The 22,392-nt window shown below is 44.4% G+C and overlaps 1 protein-coding gene and 1 pseudogene across 3 annotated transcripts; both read right to left on the minus strand.

Annotated features, from left to right (window-relative positions):
* Positions 1 to 4,828: 4,828 nt before the first annotated feature.
* LOC136501066 (uncharacterized) lies at positions 4,829 to 10,649 on the minus strand. Of its 3 annotated transcripts, none has more exons than XM_066496562.1 (9): positions 10,515 to 10,647; positions 10,361 to 10,430; positions 9,407 to 9,545; positions 6,833 to 6,918; positions 6,698 to 6,740; positions 6,546 to 6,602; positions 6,402 to 6,459; positions 5,421 to 6,016; positions 4,829 to 5,324 (listed from the first exon to the last, which is right to left on the minus strand). In XM_066496562.1, the coding sequence occupies exons 2-9, from the start codon at positions 10,399 to 10,401 to the stop codon at positions 5,292 to 5,294; spliced, it is 1,053 nt and encodes a 350-aa protein (XP_066352659.1). In that variant the 5' UTR covers positions 10,402 to 10,430; positions 10,515 to 10,647; the 3' UTR covers positions 4,829 to 5,291. The 3 variants fall into 3 exon arrangements, with proteins under 3 accessions (XP_066352659.1, XP_066352656.1, XP_066352658.1); XM_066496559.1 differs by having other exon boundaries at positions 4,829 to 5,329; XM_066496561.1 differs by lacking the exon at positions 10,361 to 10,430 and having other exon boundaries at positions 4,829 to 5,329; positions 10,515 to 10,649.
* A 793-nt stretch (positions 10,650 to 11,442) lies between these two features.
* Positions 11,443 to 13,684, minus strand: LOC136499827 (zinc finger BED domain-containing protein RICESLEEPER 2-like; annotated as a pseudogene).
* Between the last annotated feature and the right edge of the window lie 8,708 nt (positions 13,685 to 22,392).

Raw genomic sequence — 22,392 nt, forward strand, 5'->3', positions numbered from 1 at the left:
TAGCACTTGGGTTCGGTTAGTTTGAGCACTTGAGACTTATCTATGATTCGTATTGCATCCCCTTGATAGTACGACATACCTATACTCAAGATCAAGAGAATATAACCATTTTAACCACTTGAATCTTCAATGTCTTCATATGGCATTTCTTCTCAATATCACTTCATAATGGGTTGCAACCATCTTTGTCTCATATCTTTGAGCAAACATACCTTGAGAATGTGACTTGAACCATTTCCATATATATGAGTTCTCCTCATGGCTTTAAGTCACTTCCACTAATGATTTGATCCTCAACACAATATAACTCCTCATATCTCAATTAGTTCCTCGACTCAATGCAAGTACTCTCTTCTTCACTTAGCCATGGTACCTCGGTTCTCAAGCCATTGCTTACCCTTCACCTTCGCTTAGTCCCTCGAAGCCCTTTCCTTGCTATCTTCACCCTATCGAGACATCCTCAAGTCACATCATATTAAGCATCCATTGGAAAACCATTTCTTCAATATTGTGACCTTTACTTGAATATCTTCTAGATATAAATGTTGAGATCAATCAAGCTTTAGGTTGATCACACAGAGACATATATGAATCAACATCAATATGGTCAAGCCAATTCATGATTCCTTATATCCTTTTTATTTTGGCTTGACATTCCTAACACTCACTTCAATATATATCTTCATACTTCTAGCTTGATCAAATCAATGCAAAGTGATTTTCCAAATCTTTATCCATACAAGCAAACCAACATAGAGACCGTCTTATATCCAATATGAGTTGTGTCCTTTTTCATTTAACCTTTGCTTGATATTTCTTCACTTATACATTCTTGACTCATTCTTCAATCCTTGATCAAAGCTAATCCACTATATATCAAACTCTTCTTGTTCATGAAAAACAAGTCATTATTGAGACTAATCCAAAATCATCAACTCATGTCTCATTTACCATTTACCAAATATGCTTGCTTTCTCATGATACTATGATATCCCACAACATAGAAGTCATTTCATCAACTCCATTTGCATTGTTGTCCTTTTCTTGAACTATATTGTTTCCATGATATTCCAACACAACAATACATAATTTCGGCCTTGATTTGAACATTATGTGGAATATCTCAAGTTTGTCTTCTTGTTGAACCTATATACACTTCTCATTCCATGATCCACAAGTGTATGCAATAAACTCAATTTCCTGTTCAACACTTAGCAAACTTATTAGACCTTAAATGGTGTTGTCATTCAATTCACCAAAACCCACAAAAGGGCTAGATGCACTTACACAAGGGTACAATATTGTTCCCCTAATTAATTTACCCTAGTACCTTCAAAACGTTGGTCTAATTTGCTCCATAAATGGCTCAACCATTATAAAAGAGAGAGAAAGTCAAAACTCTAATTAAGCAATAACCTTCTACAACCTCCTCTACAAAAGGAATCGAAATTAAAACCTTCGCCTTAGGAGAATAGTTTTTGGAAGGTGCCCAAGCCTCCTTCTTTTTTTATGAAAGTTATATCTTTAATCTTAAATCTTTATAAGAGGGCTATATGATACCACCGTATCTAACCCTGCAATAAGCTATTTTGACTTTATAAAAAAAGAGTGCAATAAGCGATCCTTTTCTTCCATTTTGGATGGTATCTTAAAGAAAAATTATGTTTACTTTGATGGAGAAAGATAAACCAATAAGAAGAAGACTGATAGAAGGTTAAGCTAGCTTTGTAGTTGTTTACGCTAGAGAGCCTCGAGCACACTACATTTTAATGGGTCAAGATTTTGTTGAGAGGAATAGTTTAAAGTTGTTGAAGTCTAATGGCTTATAGGTTCCAGATTTGATGTAAGTTTGTCTTTCTAATGAGAATAAATGTGAATGTATTTTGTATGATTATTATGCTAATTAGAATCAATTTGTCAGGGAGGCAAGGGAATTGTTGTCAGATACTTGGATGTTGAAACTGCACCCATTGCAAATTTTATATTTCCAAAAGAAGACTTTAAATTCCTTACGTATATGAGAAAGGATGGAAAGTATATTCAATTGCAATGGTATATACTACAATATGTTTATTTTTGTTATTCATTATTGGTCACATCTCATTTTAGTATTTATGTTTATAATTTCTCTCTGTTTGTTTTTCACTCATTATTAGGTCTCACTTATTTGGGTTGAGGAAGTGTAAATCTTTTATTAGCCTGTGCACACTTGCTCCACTTACTCACACTCGCTCCTATACTCACATAGTGTTGTTTTTGTTTGTGGGTAGTAATCCTGTATTTTCCATATCAATACGATGGAGAGGTAGATGAGGGTGTGGGTTCTTATTGTGTTGACGGGTGGGGGTGCGAGATGAGAGGGTGTGATTTTGATGGGCATGAGATGAGGAATAACTATTTCAGAGACTTTCTAGTTCTTATTTGATAGGATGCTACTCCTCCAAACATAGAAGAGAGAGAGAGGCAGAAGATTAAAAAGATAAAACTGAGACAAATAAGGGACAAAAACATGGGAGCAAGTGAGAAGACTTCAAGTGAGTCACCTTCTCATGACCCATTGGGTCCTTTATATTGAGAAGAAGGCGGTTGGTAGTTTGCCACCAAGCCCCTAATGGGTACATCATTTACAAATAAGCCCTTAGGCTTTTGCATAAGGCCCAAGGCACATTTCCTTCATGGGCTAGGCCATTCCCGTGACAAAAGCCCCTCAACATTAGTAGGGGCGGCTGGTTATCCAGTCGTTCCTACAAATGGAGCAGTAGAGACGACTGGAACTACCAGCCGCCCGTACAAATGGGGCAGTAGAGGCTGCTGGAACTACCAGTCGCCCTTGAAAATGGACCCATTTTCAGGGGCGGCTGGTAGTTCCAGTGGCCTCTACTGATCCATTTGTAGGGACGATTGGACTGGTGGGACCCGAGTGCTAGCTCTATAGGGACAGCTAGTGAGGGAGCCGCCCCTACTGAAAAATAGAGGCGTTGTCACAAATCATTTCTATAGTAGTGACTTGGGTTTAGGGTTGAACTTCTTTGCTAAGCATTTAGAGTTGTGAATGTGGTTTAAGGATTAACGATTAGGGATTAGGAGCTAATCAAAGGCCCCATGAGCTTAGAGTGAAATTGTTGTGGTCGTGGTTCAGTCTTTCCAAAAAAAAAAGCGTCGTCATATGGTGGTTCCGGTTCCTAGGGTTAAGGCCATGATTCCAGAGGACAAAGGACAATGACAAGGAGTACGTGAGGGCTATTAACGGTGGCTAAGACAGAGAGGGACTAGAGGGGGCTTAGCCCCTCTAATATTATTGTTTTTCTATTACATACCTCTTAATTATCTAAGATACAAATTTAAGATAAAATGACCCCTATAATTATTGCCCCCCTAATCTCGAAGTTCTGGCTTTGGCACTGCATGTCAACTTTGGCACTTCATGTCAAAAAGATATCAGTTCACATAGGAGGTGCTTGGTTTGTGAAATAAAATACTCTATAAATATGATTTATAGAATAGCACCTCATTTCTTGTAAGCTAATAATTAATACTAGTATGATAAATAAAATTATTTCACTAAACTTTAAAAATAGACTCATAATACATCATACTATCTACTCCCTCCGTCCCATTAAAAATATCATTTTTGACTTTTAGACTTTTTGTTTGACCGTTCGTCTTATTCAAAAAATTTGTATAAATATTATTTATTTTGTTATGACTTATTTTATCATTAGAGATACTTTAATAATAATTTATTTATTTTATTATTTGCATAAAAAATTAAATAAGATGGATGGTGAACTAAGAAATCTAAAAATTAAAAACGACACTTTTAATAGGACTAAGGAAGTACGGAGGACGTAGAGGGAGCTGCTGGACAGGAGAGGACGAGAATGCTTTGTCGATTTCGATGGATACGAAGACCTGAGTTGTCTCTGCCAGAAACACTTTTTACCAGCTACAGTAAAAACAAATGCTGTAACCATACGGCGCTCTTTTCATGGCGACCGATGAAACGAGACGAGGGAGAGGGACAGATTCACTGTGTAACTTTACCGCGTGTCCCCTCGCGACGCAACAGCCAGTACTCGTATTCCCCTTTGGTTGCAGCGCAGTCTGGGCACGAGATTAGGTGCCTGTTTAGTCCTAAAATTTTGCTAAATTTTTTAAGATTCTCTGTCAAATCGATCTTTTGGACGCATGCATGAAGCATTAAATATAAATAAAAAAATAAAACTGATTATACAGTTTAGACGAAATTTACGAGACGAATCTTTTAAATCTAATTAGACTATGATTGAACACTAATTGCAAATAACAACGAAAGTGCTATAGTACCATTTCGTCAAAAATTTCGCCAACTAAACGAGACCTATCTGCACAGAAGGGAAGCGGAAAAAGAAAGTTGAAAGCGAGCGTCAGGGACATGTCACGATTCATGGTTCGTACGTACAAACTCAGGGATCACCCGACTCCCAAACCAGAATCTTGTGCAATGCTAATGCACCAACGCAGCCGCCACGTGAAAGCACGATCGGACCTGCCCATCGATCCGCTTTGCTCCATCCAGCAGACCTGACACTGCAGTACTAGGAATTTCTCTGCAGACGTGACACCGTGTGATCGTGTCACCCCGACAGGTTCTCTCGATGCGTATGGTGTTGCTTCTCTGGACGGTGGCCTCACCGTCACTGCAGGATCTCCAAGTGACTGGTCAAGCAAGATTTGATTTTGATCCATCAGTTCAGGAATCAGGATGCTGTGCATTTACGGAGATACCAGTTGCATCAACATGCAAAACTGCTGTATTCTGAGCTGAAATGCCGAAGGAAACTAGTAATTCAGGGCAACTCGGCAACTTGGTGATGGGGGCATAACATAATATATAAGGTTCACTGGCACCACATTGGCCATTGTCGCCGTTACAGAAGTACAGAACCAAACACGTGATTACATAGCAATCATACTCAGTCTAAGTCTTCTGTATAGATTAATAGCAATTGCTAGGTAATCAGCAGATCAGGCTTCAGGCGCAATACATAGGCGCCTCCCAAAAGCTAATGCCAGCAGTGACTAACTAAATATTCCATGGAGGTACCATCGATACTAGGCATAGTGCATGGAGGCGAGGACTGCAAAACGCTAGGAGTCTCACTGAACCTAACTGTTTCTTAAGGCTCTCATACGTGAATTAGAGTTTTCAGTGGCTGGCCGCAACAACTTCATTCCTGCCGAATGGAGATCCTGATGGAGCAATCAGAGCGAGGGTTTGCATGATCCTGATTTGCCTATTCCGGCGTGCACTAAGTTGCCCCGGTGTCATCACTGCTGTTCCCCTGCTCTGAGGAAATTTCGTCAAACTAGCAAGTAAAATTTGAGGTCATAAAAGCAGTTGGGAAGTGCAGGTGTGGTGGGCAACGGGGTCAACTTACAGGGGCATTGCTTGACTCACCCTCCACTCTGCTACCACTCTGCTTGAGGCCTCTTCCGCCTTTCGTAGAAGCATCACCACTACCAATCACACTGTCAGTAGCATTACAAATGCCATTAATCACTTCATCCACATAAGCCATTTCAGCATCATGCTCCTTGTCAATAATGTCCTTGAACAGTATATCCCTGACCATAGCTTTTATTTCAGTATGCTTTGAACCTCGAGTTGCACCTTCGCTTCCAAGTATATCAGTGAGTGGTTCTGTATTACCCTCAGCTGCATCTAGATATTGCTTGGCATCAGAACGAGCTGATTGTCTCAACCCTTCCTTTCTGCCTACTGAAGCACTTTGAGCAGCATACTTCTGTCTCTTGTTCCTTAAACCTTCAGCTGAACTGTCACTACAATCTTTATCAATGACATCATGAGTAGAACTTGATTGTCTTGCACGCCCACCCTTTCTTTTCCGAGCACTTCCAGTAGTTGCATTGCTCCCAACATTTTGGTCTTCCTCTTCATTATATTGTTGCTTCAGACCTTGTTTTCTGTCTTTTCTAGAAGAGGTCTTCTTTGAGGTCCCTTTGGTGTCACCGCCTGAAAATTGAATTTAGAAAATTCAGATGTATAACAACTGAACTAAAATATAATTTGCGTCATTGACAACAAGTTCAAATTGAACTTATTTCACAAAACCAAAAGCTTAAGTGAATAAAGTTACATGTTGCATATCTGATATTTAATGAAACCATTGTTTATAACAATTAACATACGACGTTGAAGCAACCATAAGATGGATTGAATTTACATAAACACTATGCCAGATAGAACATGTTCCCAAAAATGACGAATTTCAATAAAAATTGAAAAGATCCTTGTCACAAGAATCATAATAGAAAAGAGAGTGGTGAATAATCAAATGATCAACCACAAGGAGAACCATGTTGAGTATACATTGCATGGCAAAGAAGAAAATGTTCACCTTTTGAGTTGACAGCTTCCTCTTCATAATCACTGCACAAGTTAACGCCAGAGAGCTCCTGCGTCATTGGATTAAACAAATCTCTCAAAAATCTGTACTTACTCATAGCATATCTACTGTAAACTGTGCAGGTGACTGCTCTACCTTCTCAAGCACCTCACGGAATGCTTCCATTGCGCTCTTGTTTTCTTGCTTCAACATCTGCATACATTGAATTTGTATGACAAATCCTAATTATCACCACTATAGAGCAAGATCCATATCACTGCCCATATGAGAAAGAAGCTCATGCATACCATTTCAAATTCTGAGTTAGACTTCCAAGGGTCTACATATAAGCTGAAAGTAAAACAACAGAAGAATTTAAAAAATGACACAAAGAATATCATTACAGAGAAAAGAAAACTCTAATGTGTCTTAGGATCCCTTACTATTGACATGTTCCATAGAGCCGAACTAGGCAATCATACTTGTCTTTCTTCTTAGGCTTGCTACCAACACATGATTCATCAATGACCTTGAATTCAGAAAGAGAAATTGGGTGTAATTAGATGCAGGGGAAGCTAGAGTCCCAAACAAGTAATAATAAATACAACAGTAAAAAACAGTTCCTAAACTTGTCCCGAGTTCCAATCAAGGTCCACAAACCCTCAAGTTGCATATTCTGGATACGTGTCATGCCACAGTGGCACTTGTGTTGCTCGAGGAGTAGTTTTGGAACCTATAATGCACTGTTATTTTATAAGCTAGGACTTTGAAGTCATGTAGTACTTCCATCGACAACATTGTTTTTGAGGCGTCGCCTAGGCGACAAGGCGTGGTAGAGGGCCTGAGCGTCGGGGGCGCCACGACCTGCATTGGTATGGCGTCCGCCTAATCGAGTTAGGCGTCGCCTAGGAGAATAATGGCGTCGGGCGGACGCCTACAGCCCCGCCGCAGACGCCGGATGCCAATTCGCGGGGGAAGGGCGGCAAAAGGACCGCGGCCCCGCGGGAAATCGACCGCGCGTCCGCGCTGAAAGGAAAAGGCGCGGGAACTGTGAGGGCGCGGAACTAGATAGGCTCTTCGCGCGGGAAATCTGCCGCGCGCGGCATTTACTGCGACCGCGAGTGAGGGCGAGGGGAGAGGAAGAGAGAAGGCGGAGGCGGACCTCGAGCTCCGCTTGGAGGAAGAGAGAAGGCGGCAGGCGGACCTCGAGCTCCACTTGGCTGCTCCTCTGTTCGTCCACCGGCCGGCCGGCCGCCCCTGCCACGGAGCCAGCCCTGCATCTCCGCTTGGCCTCCGCACCTGCCGTGGAGCCGCAGTCCGCATCTCCGCTTGGTTGCTCCTCTGTTCGTCCACCGTCTGCCTGTCCGCCTTGTATGCTCCCTGCCTCCTCTCTGGTCTCCTCTGCAGCCCTGCTTCCCTCCTCTTCCTCTGTTTATTTCCCTGTCTCTCGTGCTTTGTTATATAGAGGTGACCGGAAGTGCTCGAGTTCTTTGTTTTTACAGCTGATAGCACAATGGCAAGTCCATCTTCCATCATCAGTAATTATGATCCTAGGACTGATTTAGCTCAGAAGGGAAACTCTGCGGATCCAGGATGGAAGTATGGGTAATGGCCAAACCTTAAAAACAAAGATGCGGTGGCATGCACTCTATGTGGTGCCTCACTTACCGGAGGGATAAAAAGGCTGAAGAAACATCTGGCGGGTGGCTTTGGAGATACAAGGAAGTGCATGAAAACTACCACTGCAATTAGAGTGGAGATGGAAAACTGCTTCAATAATCATCCCTAGATGATACTGACTAGAGATTTCAGATCTGCACTTATGCTACTTATATTTGTTTTGCCCTAGCAGCACTGGTCATTAAATTATATTATGTTATTAGAGACTAATTTGTTGCTATTGAGTGATGAGAGATTTCAGATTTGCTATTTTGCTACTTTATGTTGTGCACTAGCACTTTGGTAGCATTATTTATTATGGTAGTACATGCTAAGACTTGGCAATATTAAGGTATGATCTGCTTCTGAATTTTAGTAGCATTATATATTAAGATGATCATATGGCGTCGCCTAGGCGTCCGCCATAAATGCCTAGGCGTTGTGAAGGGGTAGGGCGCCTCGTGTCGCCGCAGTGCCTCAAAAACATTGATCGACAATCAATTCATTTTAACAACCTCTCAACCACCCCAACACACACAGCCAGCCACACAGGCAAAAACATTAAAAGTACCTACTAAAGTACAAGTACGGTATTTCTAAACCTTTTACTTATTATAATTAATTTGGTATTTTTGACCCTTTCAATTCTGTTTTGTTTTATTGTTGGTTTATTTGAAGCTTCTAAAACTTGTTCCTCAGGATTTCAGATATTTTATCTGACTTCCTTGCATCATACTACATCTCCAGAATTTTCCCCTGAAATTTCTAGAGGTGTTTGAATGTTTTATATATGCTATCAAGAGATATCTAGATTATTCCTTCAACTGAAAACCTATTTCAGAAATTTTAAAATAACTTATCTAAACTAAACCTAGTAATCAACCCATATGGCAGGCACAGTAGGAAGCCAGATAGGCAGTTGGGCAGATGTGGACCGGTTGGGCCTACCTGAAACCCAGGACACGTTTAAGGTCCCAAGTATGCATTTTGAGAGTTCGCAGACTTGACAGGCCGTCTGGGACAAGTTCAGGGACTGCCGGTAAAATTCAGTCTAAAAAACTAATGTCTTGACTTCAGATCATACATATGCTAAGGTGATGGCAGATGAACTGTAAATGTTGTTCATTTGAATCATTGTGATAAATGTTACTGTTCAAAACTTCAAACACAAATGTCAAGCTATAGCCCTAGCCAACTTTAGATTCTTCCTACTTAAAAAATAATCTTTCCGGTGTTTAGTTCCAATGTGCCATAAGCAACAAGGACATCGGTCATTAGCAACCTAAAGTGCTATCTAGTTACGCGAAACAAACACACTTTCTGCACTAAGATACAAGGTGCGGTCTCATAACTCATACCTGGGCTGGCCACCATGAAAAGCCACTGCACTTAACCCATGTTATATCTCCCAATCGAAAATTGTGTCTTAACTTATTTTCTGGACCAGTGTCATGATCTTTATCTGCATTTTCATTCACCATACTGATCAATGCAAACCTGCATCACCATGGGGTAAGAAAAATGTTAGTGATTTTCCACCAGGGGAGCTGGTTGATTAATGGAAATGATCTACTCTACCAAAAGATCAATTTCAAGCATCTGCAATGATAGATCAGGGCAGCTGCACTACCCATCTGATGCTGAAACCAGCTTTCTGAAAGGCTACAGCTCATTTTATGCTTATATAAGCCTCAGATGTACTCCTACACATGTAACCCATATAAAGGAATTTACAGGAAAACCTTGGTAAAATAGGTGATTCAGTTATGAGTTATGAAAACCATGCAGAACACATGTGATCTTGACATCCAAGGCTATACCAGAGGATTTTGAAAGTAAATATATGTATTTCCATCCAATATGCACTGAAATCAAACTAGATTCTCCCACTTCATGTTCAGATTCACAAGCAGCTTCTCAGTGAGGCAGCAAGCCACACAACCCCCACCATCCAGTACTCAATTACTACTTTCCTAAACCAATGGTTGCCGCCTGATGCAAAATCATGAAAGTGTCATGACGTTTCGACATTTCACAGTTCAAAAGCAGTAGAAATCAGGGGCTAGCTTGAGATATATTAATCAGAGAACAGCCCTGGTTGTACACAACGAACATTGGGCAACACACACACACACACAAAAATACAGCAAAGGACGCATATGTTCTTCATCATCTCCGCCACTGCCCGGTCGCCAGATATCAGCAGCAGCGGATAAAAGAGGGGATGGCCACAGACGCTCGGAAGCACATGATCTAAATCTACCAAAGCCCAACGAAGGGAGCTCACTCAACCCAGGAGAACAGGGGCGGACCCAGTAATACTATTTTGCAGAAAATCGAAGTTTGTAGGCATGTATACACTTGTAAATAGATCAGATCTGACTACAAAATGGCCAAATAGCTTAAGTTAGGGTTCGGGTGCTCGGTTTCGCACAGCAGGAACGGAAGAGAAAGGGTGCGCAGTACCTGGTGGGTGCTCGTCGCTGGCGAAGGACGCGGCGAAGGGACCGACGAAGACCTGGGCACCTCGCGTCGGCGTCGGCGGGTCGCCCAGTTGCCGCACGCGAGAGAGAGAGAGAGAGAGAGAGAGAGAGAGAGACCGCACGCCGGCTGAACGGGAGAAGTAAAGGTTGAGAAGTGACCTGCAAAGGCCTCTCGCGCTCTGAATCACAGTCGCTGGGGCGGGAGGACGGGAGGTAAACGCTGCCCCGTTCGCCGTTGTTCTTATAATCAGTTTCAGTCTGGCGTTCGGTTTTAACCGACTGGGCGTTCGGTATTAACCGGCAATTCGGTTCGGTTAATTCGGTTATTTAAAACTTCGGTTTTTCAGACTTTAGCCCCTGATCGGTTCTCCAGAAAACAGGAAACCGCAGAATTCGGTTTCGATTTTTTCTATTCGGTTTTTGGTTTTAACCAAAATAACCGAAACTCCAGAAAACAAGCTTACAAGCTTACATAAATTCAAGCACTCCAGAAAACAAGCTTACAAGCCTCAAGTGATATATTAGTACAATGTATGAATTCAACAAATCAACAAGCTTACATAAATTCAACAAATCAACGAGCTTACAAGCTTACAAGCCTCAAGACAACAGTACAGAATAGAATTACATAGATTCAAGAGTTCTTCATTATTCAAATAGAGAAGTAGCCGCAGGCCAACGGCAGCATCATATGCCAGGATCCATTCCATACACCAAGACACTAAGTGGGGAGACAAGTACCGGACAGAATCACATTTGAAGTACTACAAGCATCATATGACTGGAGCATCAGCAATCCTGCAGCCATCAAGTGATCTCAGTTAGTGAATCTCAGCAGTCCAAGAAATATTAAACAGATGAATGTACTTATGTACAAAACCTGCAATATAAATTTACCTTTTACCAGGTGATCAGGACTCAGTAGCTGTAGTAGCTTCCTTAGAAATGGACAGGCCACCAAGTTCTAAAATAAATAAAGAATAGATGATCTAAGTTAGTACAGTGTATGAATCATGAAGCACATTAGAAGCAACTAATAATTTAATATGTTACCTTCCTCAAGCAAAAACATTTGTTCGCTGTCCTCTTCAACACTAACATAGTTTCCTCCATGAAGCCAATCATTTGCACAAACGAGGCGCTCAACCATTTTTGGGGTTAGTGAGGTTCTAAAGTCATCAAGAGTTCGGCCACCAGCACTGAAGGCTGACTCAGAGGCAACTGAGGTGATAGGAATCGCCAACAGATCACGGGCCATTCTAAATAATATTGGGAATCTTGTTGAATTAGCCTTCCACCACTTTAGAATGTCAAATCCTTTTGTGTCCGGCTCATTATCTTGTGATAGATACTTGTCTACCTCAGATTTGACAGTTCCCCCCTCACTGTTAATCTGCTCAGTAATTACTGACATCCACCTACTCACTCTTGTGTTGGTTTCAGCTGATTCAGATTCAGTAGGTTATGGTGCCTTATCTTTTGGGGCATACATTTCCTTGTACTCTTCAAACAAAGCACGAAAATAAGTGTTCACTGTATCCCACAGCTTTTCTCCTATTGTATCCCCAAATATTACCTTAATTCCCATTCTAATGCATTTTGAAAGTTTGTATCTAGGATCAATAGCAACATAGAAGAAAACAATGAAGTTGAGCAGCTGATCCCCCTTATCTTTCTCTCCTCTCTTCTCTCTGTCTCCCAACCTCTCACAATACTTATCTCCCCAGTACTTGTAGTACTTCACTAACATTCTCATACCCATTTCCTTACACAGGTTGTCTTCACTATGACACCATTCTCTCAGCAGAAGTAATACATTAGCAAACTCATGAAAATAAGTGTGAGATGCTGGACGACTTTGTACAGAAACACAGAGAGTGAGGTCATAAAAGTGTTCAAGAAACTCAGCCATCTTCCTAGCCTTATCCCAATCTGTTTTTGTTGGTACCCCTGGACCATTCTCTCCTTCTAATTCTAATTTGTAGTATGGGTCTTCATCACTATATCTTTTAAATGCTTTTTGGTACTTCTGTGCAGCATTTAACATAAGGTAGGTTGAGTTCCATCTAGTGCAAATATCTAAGTTAAGAAATGCTTTGCTCTGTACCTTGGCTAACTCAGCATATTTCTTAAATTTTACCAACCTAGATGTTCCACACCTAATAAACTTAATAGCAGCACGGACACGCTGAATTGATATATCAATTTCCTTCAACCCATCACCTACTATTAGGTTGATAATGTGAGCAGCACATCGAACAACCTTTTGACTCATTCAAGATCCGCCTCACATACTTAATTGCGTTATTGTTTGCACTAGCATTGTCTACTGTTATTGTGAAAACCTTGTCAATGCCCCACTCAGCTAAACAATTCTCTAATGATTTCCCAATGTCCTCCCCTCTATGGCCCTTAACCAAGAAAAAACCAATAATTTTCTTCCTTAGGTTCCAGTCATTGTTAATAAAATGGGCTGTAACACGCATGTAGTTTTGGCTATTCTTTGCAGTCCATGTGTCAGTTGTGAGGCAAACTCTTTCACAATTTTCCTTAAAAAATTTCTTAATCTTCATATACTTTAACACAAGCTCTAGTGATTGTTCTTCTAGATGGTAGAATAAACCGTGGACATGCTTCTGCCATTAATTTCCTAAGACCAGAACGTTCAGATAACATAAATGGTTGTTCATCTTCAATTATCATCTCAGCAAAAATCCTTCTAAGTTTATCAGGATCAAATTTCCAAGTGGTTACAATACCCATACTACTAGTGCCAGCACATGGTGTCAGTTGCAAAGTTGCTTGATTATCAACTACTGGTTTGTTTGGATTCTTTTTGCAAATCTTCAGATGAGCTTTCAAGGATGACATACCATTTGTTCTTGAGCCACAATGTAACAGCTTTTAACACCACTTGCACTTGGCTCTCTCTTCCCCATTATCAAGTTTGACCTTGCTGAAACTATCCCATACATCAGATCTTAGAGCCATGGGTTTCCTTTTCCTGGATTCTTCATCCGCTTTCTCTCCATCCTTGCTCTCCTGCTGCTCCTTGCTTGCATCTACCACTCCAGTCGTTGACGCTCCAGCTTTAGTTTCTTGAGTTTGAGTCTGATTAATCTCACAAGCAACAATTTCATCTGTGTCCCCCATCTAGAAACGAAATGTTTCAAATCAGGAATTAACAACAGCAAGGAGAAGAGGAGAAGACCAGAAGAAGAATTGAAGCTCGATCTAAACTTACATTGGAGGACTGCTCCGTCCGCGCTGTCGTTGTCTTGGTCGGAGAACTTCACGAGGGTGTTGCCGGGCGCCTGGCTGCCTGTCGCGCCTCCTCCCTGGTCCCTGCGAGGCTGCGACTGCGCTCTCAGCCTTCTGCCTCCTACCTCCCTTCTCCTCGCCAGCTCGCCGTGACCTGCTCCAGTCGCCCGCCGGCTGCCACTCAACGATTTAGGGTTAGGGAAGGGAATGGCGAGTGTCCGAGAGAGCAGGATGAGCGGCTGCGGCACTGCCTCTACGCACTGAGCTGCGGGATGGGGGTTTCCTTTGCGTCTTGATGGGCCGTCGAACTATGGGCCGTGAGGGACTGAGAGCGTGAGGCGACGATCGACGACTCGACGGAGGTGTTTCCAGTTTTCTGGTCTGCAGCATGCACTTCGGTTTGTTCGGTTCCTCGGTTCGGTTTGAGTAGAAAACCGAAGCCGAAGCCGAACACCGAACAGTGCAAAACCATAAACCGAACCGACAACAGAAAACCGAACAAACCAATATTTCGGTTCGGTGCGGTTCGGTTCGGTTCGGTTTGCAGTTTGCGGGTAAAAAGTGCCCAGGTTGAATCAGTACTTTTCATTTTCAGCCCGTTCGGCTGATAAGCGTGGACTTGTTTCACCTTAGTTCCGCTTACTCTCTCACAGAATACTATTGAATCATCCAAAACTGATCAGCCGAACGGGCTGTTTATGTTTTTAGTCGGAATAGTCTTTCTCTTCCAACAAATCTGTCTAAATGGTGTTTTGGTTTTGTTTTTTCGAACTGGCCTTAACTCACGTATTACTTCTCTCTCCCCGCCTGACAGGCTGGGATAGGATTAGGATGTACTGCAGTAGATTGATTGCAGCTACTGTAGATTGATCGAGTCCGCACATGGGGAATGGGTGGCAGCGAGGTAATGGCCATCTAGGGAAACGACCGCGCTATTGACCTATCTGGCCCGTTCGGCCGGAGGAATTTCAGATGAAATTGGATGAAAAACACTCTTCCGGATGAAATGTTGTGAGAGAAAAACACTGTTCCGGATGAAAAAAGAAGCCGAACAAGCCTGTTTTAAGGACACGCGAACGGGGCCATCGTATTTGCGGGGCTCTCGGCTCATCGGCTGTGCTTCTTGTCGAGCCCGCAAATGTGATTTTAAGTACTTGAGGGGTTCGATTGAAAAATGCTCAGATTAAACTCATTTTTCTTTTTTTAAAAAAATAGTTGATTTTAAGTACTTTATACTTTAACTCGACTTGTTAAGCTTTGGCTTGAAGTTGAGTTTCAAACAATTCATGATACCACAATAAATAAGATTATATCAATTTTTTAAAAAAAAAGCTCAAAAAAGCGAGTGGGCTCGTTATCTAAATAAAGGCGTGAGCTATCAGGTTTCTGCATAGAGGGAAAAATATTGAGGTCAGCGCAAATAAAGCAACAAGTTTGCAGGGCTAGGGAAGACAGCTCCAGCCATAGGGGCTTCCCTCAGGTGCAGCTGAGGCCACTGAAGCAGAGGGGACGATGAGTCTGGCGCAAGAGTAACACGATGGAGACAATCGTCTTCGCCCGGAGAGAGAAAAAAAAGGCTAGCATAAACCGAAAACAGCATCACCATGCTTACCGAGTGTACATGCGACTTCTGAGAAATGCAAATTACCAGGGTCCTTCAGAGTTCAGACCACACAATGGAACACAATTTCTGACGCATGTCTAACAATTATTACATGTGCACAATCTAACGAAAACCACGACAACCATTTTGGTTGCCTTGAACTTTATTTCAACTCAGAAAATTTGGTGCGCTTCGCAGCGCCCTACCGGACATGATATCCTCCATAGAATATCAAACAAGCTTTGTCATTTTTAACACAACTCTGCAACAACCAAAACTAGTACGTCGATATGTCGGTGCGAAAAGTGACCAACAAGTAAATATTTGTAGTTTTTGTCATACGTTGTGATCGGATGTGGCCTAGCACTCAATGACACAGGGTTTATACTGGTTCAGGCAACGTGCCCTACGTTCAGTTTGAGTCGGTCGGAGACTTTATTCCTGAGCCCAGGTGCTCGAAGTTTGCAGTGAGGTTACAAATGAGTAGGAGTAAGATAGGGGTGCAAGAGGTCCGGTCGGACTCTGGACCGAAGGACCAAGAGTGACGGGAGCTCCTACGTGCGTTGAGTATTCGAGCATGTGCTCTGTGTAGCTTTAGAATATCTAAAGCTAGCCGAGAGTGAATCGGAGTGATCCGTCTGTTGTTGTTCGAATTGATCGTGTGTGTCTTGTTCGTCTGAGATTCATCGTCCCTGTTGGGAGAGAGCACATCCCCTTTTATAGATGAAGGGAACAGACTTACAAGGAAGAGAGAGTGTGTGTACGTATGCTACTAAGTCTTGTTTCCCACGCCATCGGGTACAAGACGATTGTAGGCGCCCACAATATTGTTCATGTCAGACGCATGTGGGAGGTTGTCCCATGTCCACCAGGTACGGTAGATGCCGGTGCCCACAACACTGTTGATGCCCAGATGCATGTGGGGGATTTTACCGTGTTCGCCTGGTATGGGAATTGATGGCGCCCACAACACTGTGGGGTAAACGTCGGCGCCCACAACGCTGCTTGGGTTCTGACATGCCTAAAAGGTTGCAGGGCATCCTTCTGACATGTCCTGTCGGTACTGTCCTACAGACATGCAGGATACGGTCCTTGGTATTGCGGTTGTCTTGAGCGACGTTGCCTTACTTGCTATTCCCGTTTTCTATATCCTTACTGAGCGGGCATCCCCGGTCGGTTGGTCCCAGTCGGCTCCGACTGCGCCAGTCGGAGAAGAGCTGTGAGTAGGGGTTCGGTGTATCCCCGGTCGGAGACGTGGGTCAGAGTCGGAGGCGGAGGCGGGCATTGTCCAGGCCTTCCGGTCAGAGACGCGGGTCAGAGTCGGAGGCGGAGCGTTGGCCAAGCCTTCCAGTCGAAGGAGCGGGTCGAAGTCAGAAGCGGAGCGTTGGCCAGGCCTTCCGGTCAGAGGAGCGGGTCGGAAGCGGACTGAAAGGATCAAGATGCCTAAGAGGGGGGTGAATTGGGCTAATTCTAAATTTCTTTGCAATAATTAAAACCTATGGTTAGCCCAATTAACCCCTTGTGCCTAGAAAGTGTTCCTAATTGTTCTACCGCACAAAAGACTTGCAACCTATGTTCCAATCATACTCTAGCATGGCAATTCTAGGAATATAAATAACAAGAATTAAATTACTCAAAGTAAAGAGAGGAGGAGGAACGCGGCGATGTTTTGCCGAGGTATCGGAGAGTCGCCACTCCTCACTAGTCCTTGTTGGAGCACCCGCGCAAGGGTGTAGCTCCCTCTTGATCCGCGTAAGGATCAAGTGCTCTCTATGAGTTGATTCTTCGATACTCTGTCGCGGTGAATCACCCACAACCACTCACAACTTGAGTTGGGTCATCCACAAGCTCTCCGGATGATCACCAAGCTCCCAATCACCACCAAACCGTCTAGGTGATGGCGATCACCAAGAGTAACAAGCACGAACTCTCACTTGACCACGACAAGCCTAATGAGAAGGGTAGATGCACACTTTGCTACTCTTGATCTCACTAATGAGGGCTATCTTTGGGATTCTCAAATTTCAATCACCTCACTAGGACCTTGCTCTTTTTAGCACTCTCTAAGGTGTTTCTTAGCTGTTGGAATGAGCAAAAGTACCCCCACACACGAGTGGAGGTGGTATTTATAACACCGGCTGAAAAATGAACCGTTATGTACCTCTGCGGGGTGGCCGGACGCTCCGGTCATGTTGACCGGATGCTCCGGTCAATTCACCCCAAACTCCAGTGTTTATAGTGTGACCGGACGCTGGGCAACGTCCGGTCAGCACTGACCGGACGCGTCCGGTCGTGATTTTCCCTCTCTAGAACCTTACTAGAGTCGACCGGACGCTGGCTCTCAGCGTCCAGTCACTTCACCTCTCAGCGTCCGGTCACACCGAACGAATTCACCTTGGTCAAATGAACTGACCGGACTCTGCGCCAGCGTCCGGTCAATCCGGAACCAGCGTACGATCAATGTTTGACCCTCCATTCACTTCCAACTCTCGATCATGCATGAATGAAGTTTGCTCCAATGGATCTTAGGTATATTTAGGAGCTACCTAGTGCTAGTTTTAACAAGTGTGCACCACACCTAACTCACTAGACTCACCTAGGTCAAGCTACCCGTCCATACCCCCCTTAATAGTATGACCAAAGGAAAAATAAAGTCCTAAACTACTCTAAGTGTCTCTTTAACTCCAAATGACACTTAGAACTAGTTCATCCTTAACCTTGTCGTCCATCCTTTGAAAACCGAAATGATTTCCATCATAGGGGCATGGCCACCATGATTGCCCAATCGATCTCCATTACCGTGACCTAACTTAATTGCCTCTACAAAACACATGTTAGTCACAATAATCACATATTGTTATTAATCACCAAAATCAAATTAGGGGCCTAGATGCTTTCAATCCCCCATTTTTGGTGATTGATGACAATACTACCTCGAATATGTGAAAGAGATGAGGTTTTTAACATGCTTGGTTCATATAAGCTTTTGGCAATAAGAACAAACGCGTTAGGCAAGCTTATATGACCCAAGCCAACATGATGTACTCAAAGGATATGAAATAAGCATGAGTACAATAAATAAAGCTCATTTGCATCGGAGTAAAGCGCGGAAGCAAAAGCAAATGAGCATAGCACAAGTGATATGACATATAAATAATTTAAAGTAGAGAGCATACATGTCATATATCATGATCATGTAGATATCACTATCACATAAATATAGTTTAATGCATAACAAGTAAACGCACGACGGATGCATAATAGTGTATCACACATAAAACTCCAAATATAATAGATAATCTAATAAGTAAACTAAGCTCCCCTAGATATGTTGCTCTCCCTAAGGCTAACATACTCGATCCCTCTCCCCCTTTGGCATCAAACACCAAAACCTAAGGGTCAGTTGGCGAGGCTGCAGTGGACGAGCCGGGCACTGAGGTATGAGGAGCGAGCTGGAACTGGGTGCCATCATCATCTGACCCTGAGCTCTGAGCTGTCTGACTCTTTGTAGCTGAAAGCGATGCTGTAGCAGTCTAGGTCGGATCATGGACTGGAGTTGCCTATGACTCTGAAGGTATGACTATAGTAGGCTCTGATGATGACACTGAGGAAGGGAGCATCTCTGTCGTGCCTGTCACTGGAGCGATGGTGGTAGGTACAGGGACATGTAGGTCTGGCGGTGTAGGGTGCCCTGTCAACTCACTGAAGGAAGCACCAAGGCTCCTGAACACTGTGGTCTCTGGCACTAGCAGCGAGGATGTCTCAGCCGGTGTAAAGCCTGTATGAAACGGTGTGAACTACGGGGCTATCACTAACATAGCAAACCACCGGGACACCTGCTCTATAAGAGAAGCAAACTGTGCTGATGGCTGTCCCTGACTCTGAAGCCCACTAGGCTATATTGCTGGAGTCATAGAAGTGGTGGCATCCTAACCAAGCTAGGGCGAAGGCTATGATGGTGGAGCCCCAATAGCTGTCACAATATGCTGCATAAACCCAAGGAGCTGCTGCTGCTGATGCATCTGCTGCTGCTGCTGCTGCTGTAGAGCCTATGTTTGCTACTGCATAGCCAACTGCTACTGCTGGATCACCTGTTGCTGGTGCTGGAACTCATCCTGCCGAGTCTAGAACTAAGCAAATGCAGCGGTGATCTCCTGTGCCTGGCGAGCCTGATCCTGCCTCATCCACTCAAGTATGGCCAGAAGAGCAGGGTCCATCTATGGTGTAGGTGGAGCTGAAGTGGAGCTGCTGGCCTCATGATCATGTCTACATGTAGGCATCTGAGGAATGTCCTGGTAGTCCTCATCTGAGCTGTCACTAGGGTCGCTCTCGACCACCCCTCCTACTGAGTAAGCTCCTCCTCCTCTGTAGCTACAATACCCCTGATAATATCATCCTGTTGGGCTACATTCTCTAGCACCTCAGGATGATGGCACGGCTGGCTAGGTGCTATAGGTGTACTATGATGGATCATCTAAGTTAGGTTATAAGCAGGGAACTTTGTGGTGGAACCACTATACTCAGCTAGCATCTCAGGCAGCCTCACTGTAATTGCCCTGTGAATAAGAAACGTGATCCAGTGGGCATAGGGCAACTGTCGGTGACCTCTGAACCCCTCAGCAATAGTATCCTCCATCTCTAAAAGAAGGAGATCCCAAATGTCAAATACGGTATGCTGCATCAGGGAGTTGAGAAGCCAGTATACGAGTCAAGCCCTCTCTATATCCCATCCTCGGAAGCAGTGTCCTCCTCATACTAGCCTCAAGCATGCGAGCAGTGGGAGTGAGATCACTAGGGTTCCTTCTCGACCCTTCGCCAAAAGGCTCTGTGAAACAGTGGCGAACCAAGTCTATAGGGGGCACATTACCACCATGAGGGCGTCTGGGAGGCGTTGTATGTCCATAGCAAACCTCATGCAGCCTGACAGGCTACTCTTGAAGCCTGAGAATCTCCTTGACCCTAGTGCTCGTTAGCCTGTAATCTCTGCCTCTGAATCTAAAGTGAATAAAGTTGTGCTGCGGGTCAATCTAGAGAGTAGCATAGAACTGACGGACCCAAGATGGAACATATAAGCCTGACCGTCCAAGTAAATTTGTCAGCCCTAGCAGGTAGGATAGATACTGGCAAATGTACTCTCCAGCTGCTGCAACTATAGAATCAATGTGGCATACCCTCTGAGATCTGAATATAGCACCACTGTTAAGATATGCATTATAGAAGTCCTCCTGCAGTGGTGTGTAGAAGCCCTCTGAAGCTCTGTCATCCCTCCTCGGCGGGAACCACTGCTCAAAGTCCACAAATCTCAGCTGCTGAATCTGCTTGGCCATGGCGGCCCCCAAGTCTAGATGTATCACTAGAGGCGGACCCTATGGTCTGGGTGGTGGACGAGAACCTCTCCGCTGAGTATCTGCCCTCGGTGTGACTGGAGCTCGGGTACGACTAGAGCAACATAACTGTGGCTGTGGTGCCTGCTCTATCTGCTCGGCCTGCTCTCCCTCCTGAGCCTGCTCTGTCGGCTCTGCTAGCTGGGGCTATTGCTGTGTCTGCTGCTGTGACTCCCCCTGAGGCTGAGGCTCCTCAATAGCAACACGTCATCCTCCCATCATGAGAGTCTCGGGAGGACCACCATGAAGATGCTCAATACGCTCTAGTCTAGCCCTCGCTTCTGGTGAAAGCTGATCTACAATAACAACACCACTGCGAGCACCTCCTCTCTCGGCACGCTCTATGGCCTCTGCAACTACGGCTGCTCTAGCTATCTCTGCATCTAGGTACTTGCGCTTCTTTGATGCAATCTTCTTCATCGCCTTGCCTTTTGGATCTGTAGGCAAGCGAGGCGGACGCCTTGGATCACATGAGCCATCTGATAAAGAACAACTGCCGACTGTCACTTTCGAGGCTTGGCCTTGATCCGTACTCATGAGCTTGGCCCCGAGTTATCTGACAACTACCAACGAAACCACAACGGCCCCGACTCACTACACAATGGAATAGATACGATATACAAATAAATACAATATATCTAATAGATATGAAACCTTATGAGAGCAAGCAATTAGGTACGAAATTAAAATGTGGGCTTGCTACATGATGAACCAGCAAAACGACGAGACGAGGAAAGGATCGGGGAACCACCGGGTCGGCAACAAAGCTAGGGTTTGCTGGTCAGCGAGGATCTACAATGGATGGAGATCGTGGTCTTCAGCAAGGATGCAATGCAAGTGCTAGGGCATGAGGCGTCGGCGGCACTGGAGTACTAGCGATGACAGTAGGCAGTGCTAGGGCACTACAGGGGCACGGCGACGCTAGAATCGAGCATAGCGGTGTGGGATTGCTACCGACGATGCTGTTTGGCGGTGCTTGGCAAGGTTGTGCTGGAGCGGCATGGGATGCGGCTGCTAGGGCATGGCACGGCTGTGTTGTCGCGGGAAGGCACGGCGGCGGCATACGGGCAGTGGAGCAGGGCGCGGATGGCGACGCTGGAGCACGATGGTGCGGACTAGAGGCGGCGCATGGGCGCGGGAAGTCATAGCTACGGCGGCTAGGGCAGAGGCAAGGATGCAGCTAAGATCGAAACACCGGCGATTAAGTAGTGGCCCCTAGCGGATCAGAATAGGAAACAGGAAAAGAGTCCTAAAATCGCACACTTTCTACTGACCGGACGCTCCGGTGGTAGCGACCGGACGCTGCCACCTAGCGTCCGGTCGATTCCAGTAAGGCCCAAAAACCCTAGAATCGTGACCGGACGCGTTCGATCCCAACTGACCAGACGCAGCCAGAGTCCGATCGATCCTATCGACATCACTTCTTCTGACCGAACGCTGGATCGCCTTCTGACCGGACGCTGGGAGAACACTATTTCAGCGTCCGGTCACTCCTTCGTAGCAAGTTCACCTCCTGTGAATTGACCGGACGCTGGACTTTAGAGTCCGGTGCAGCGTCTGGTCACTCCTTTTCCAGCAAATCTTCAAAGTTCTTCGTGCTGCCTGTTCCCAAT

Source organism: Miscanthus floridulus, chromosome 13 (assembly GCF_019320115.1).
Source record: "Miscanthus floridulus cultivar M001 chromosome 13, ASM1932011v1, whole genome shotgun sequence".
NCBI classification, from domain to species: Eukaryota; Viridiplantae; Streptophyta; class Magnoliopsida; order Poales; family Poaceae; genus Miscanthus; species Miscanthus floridulus.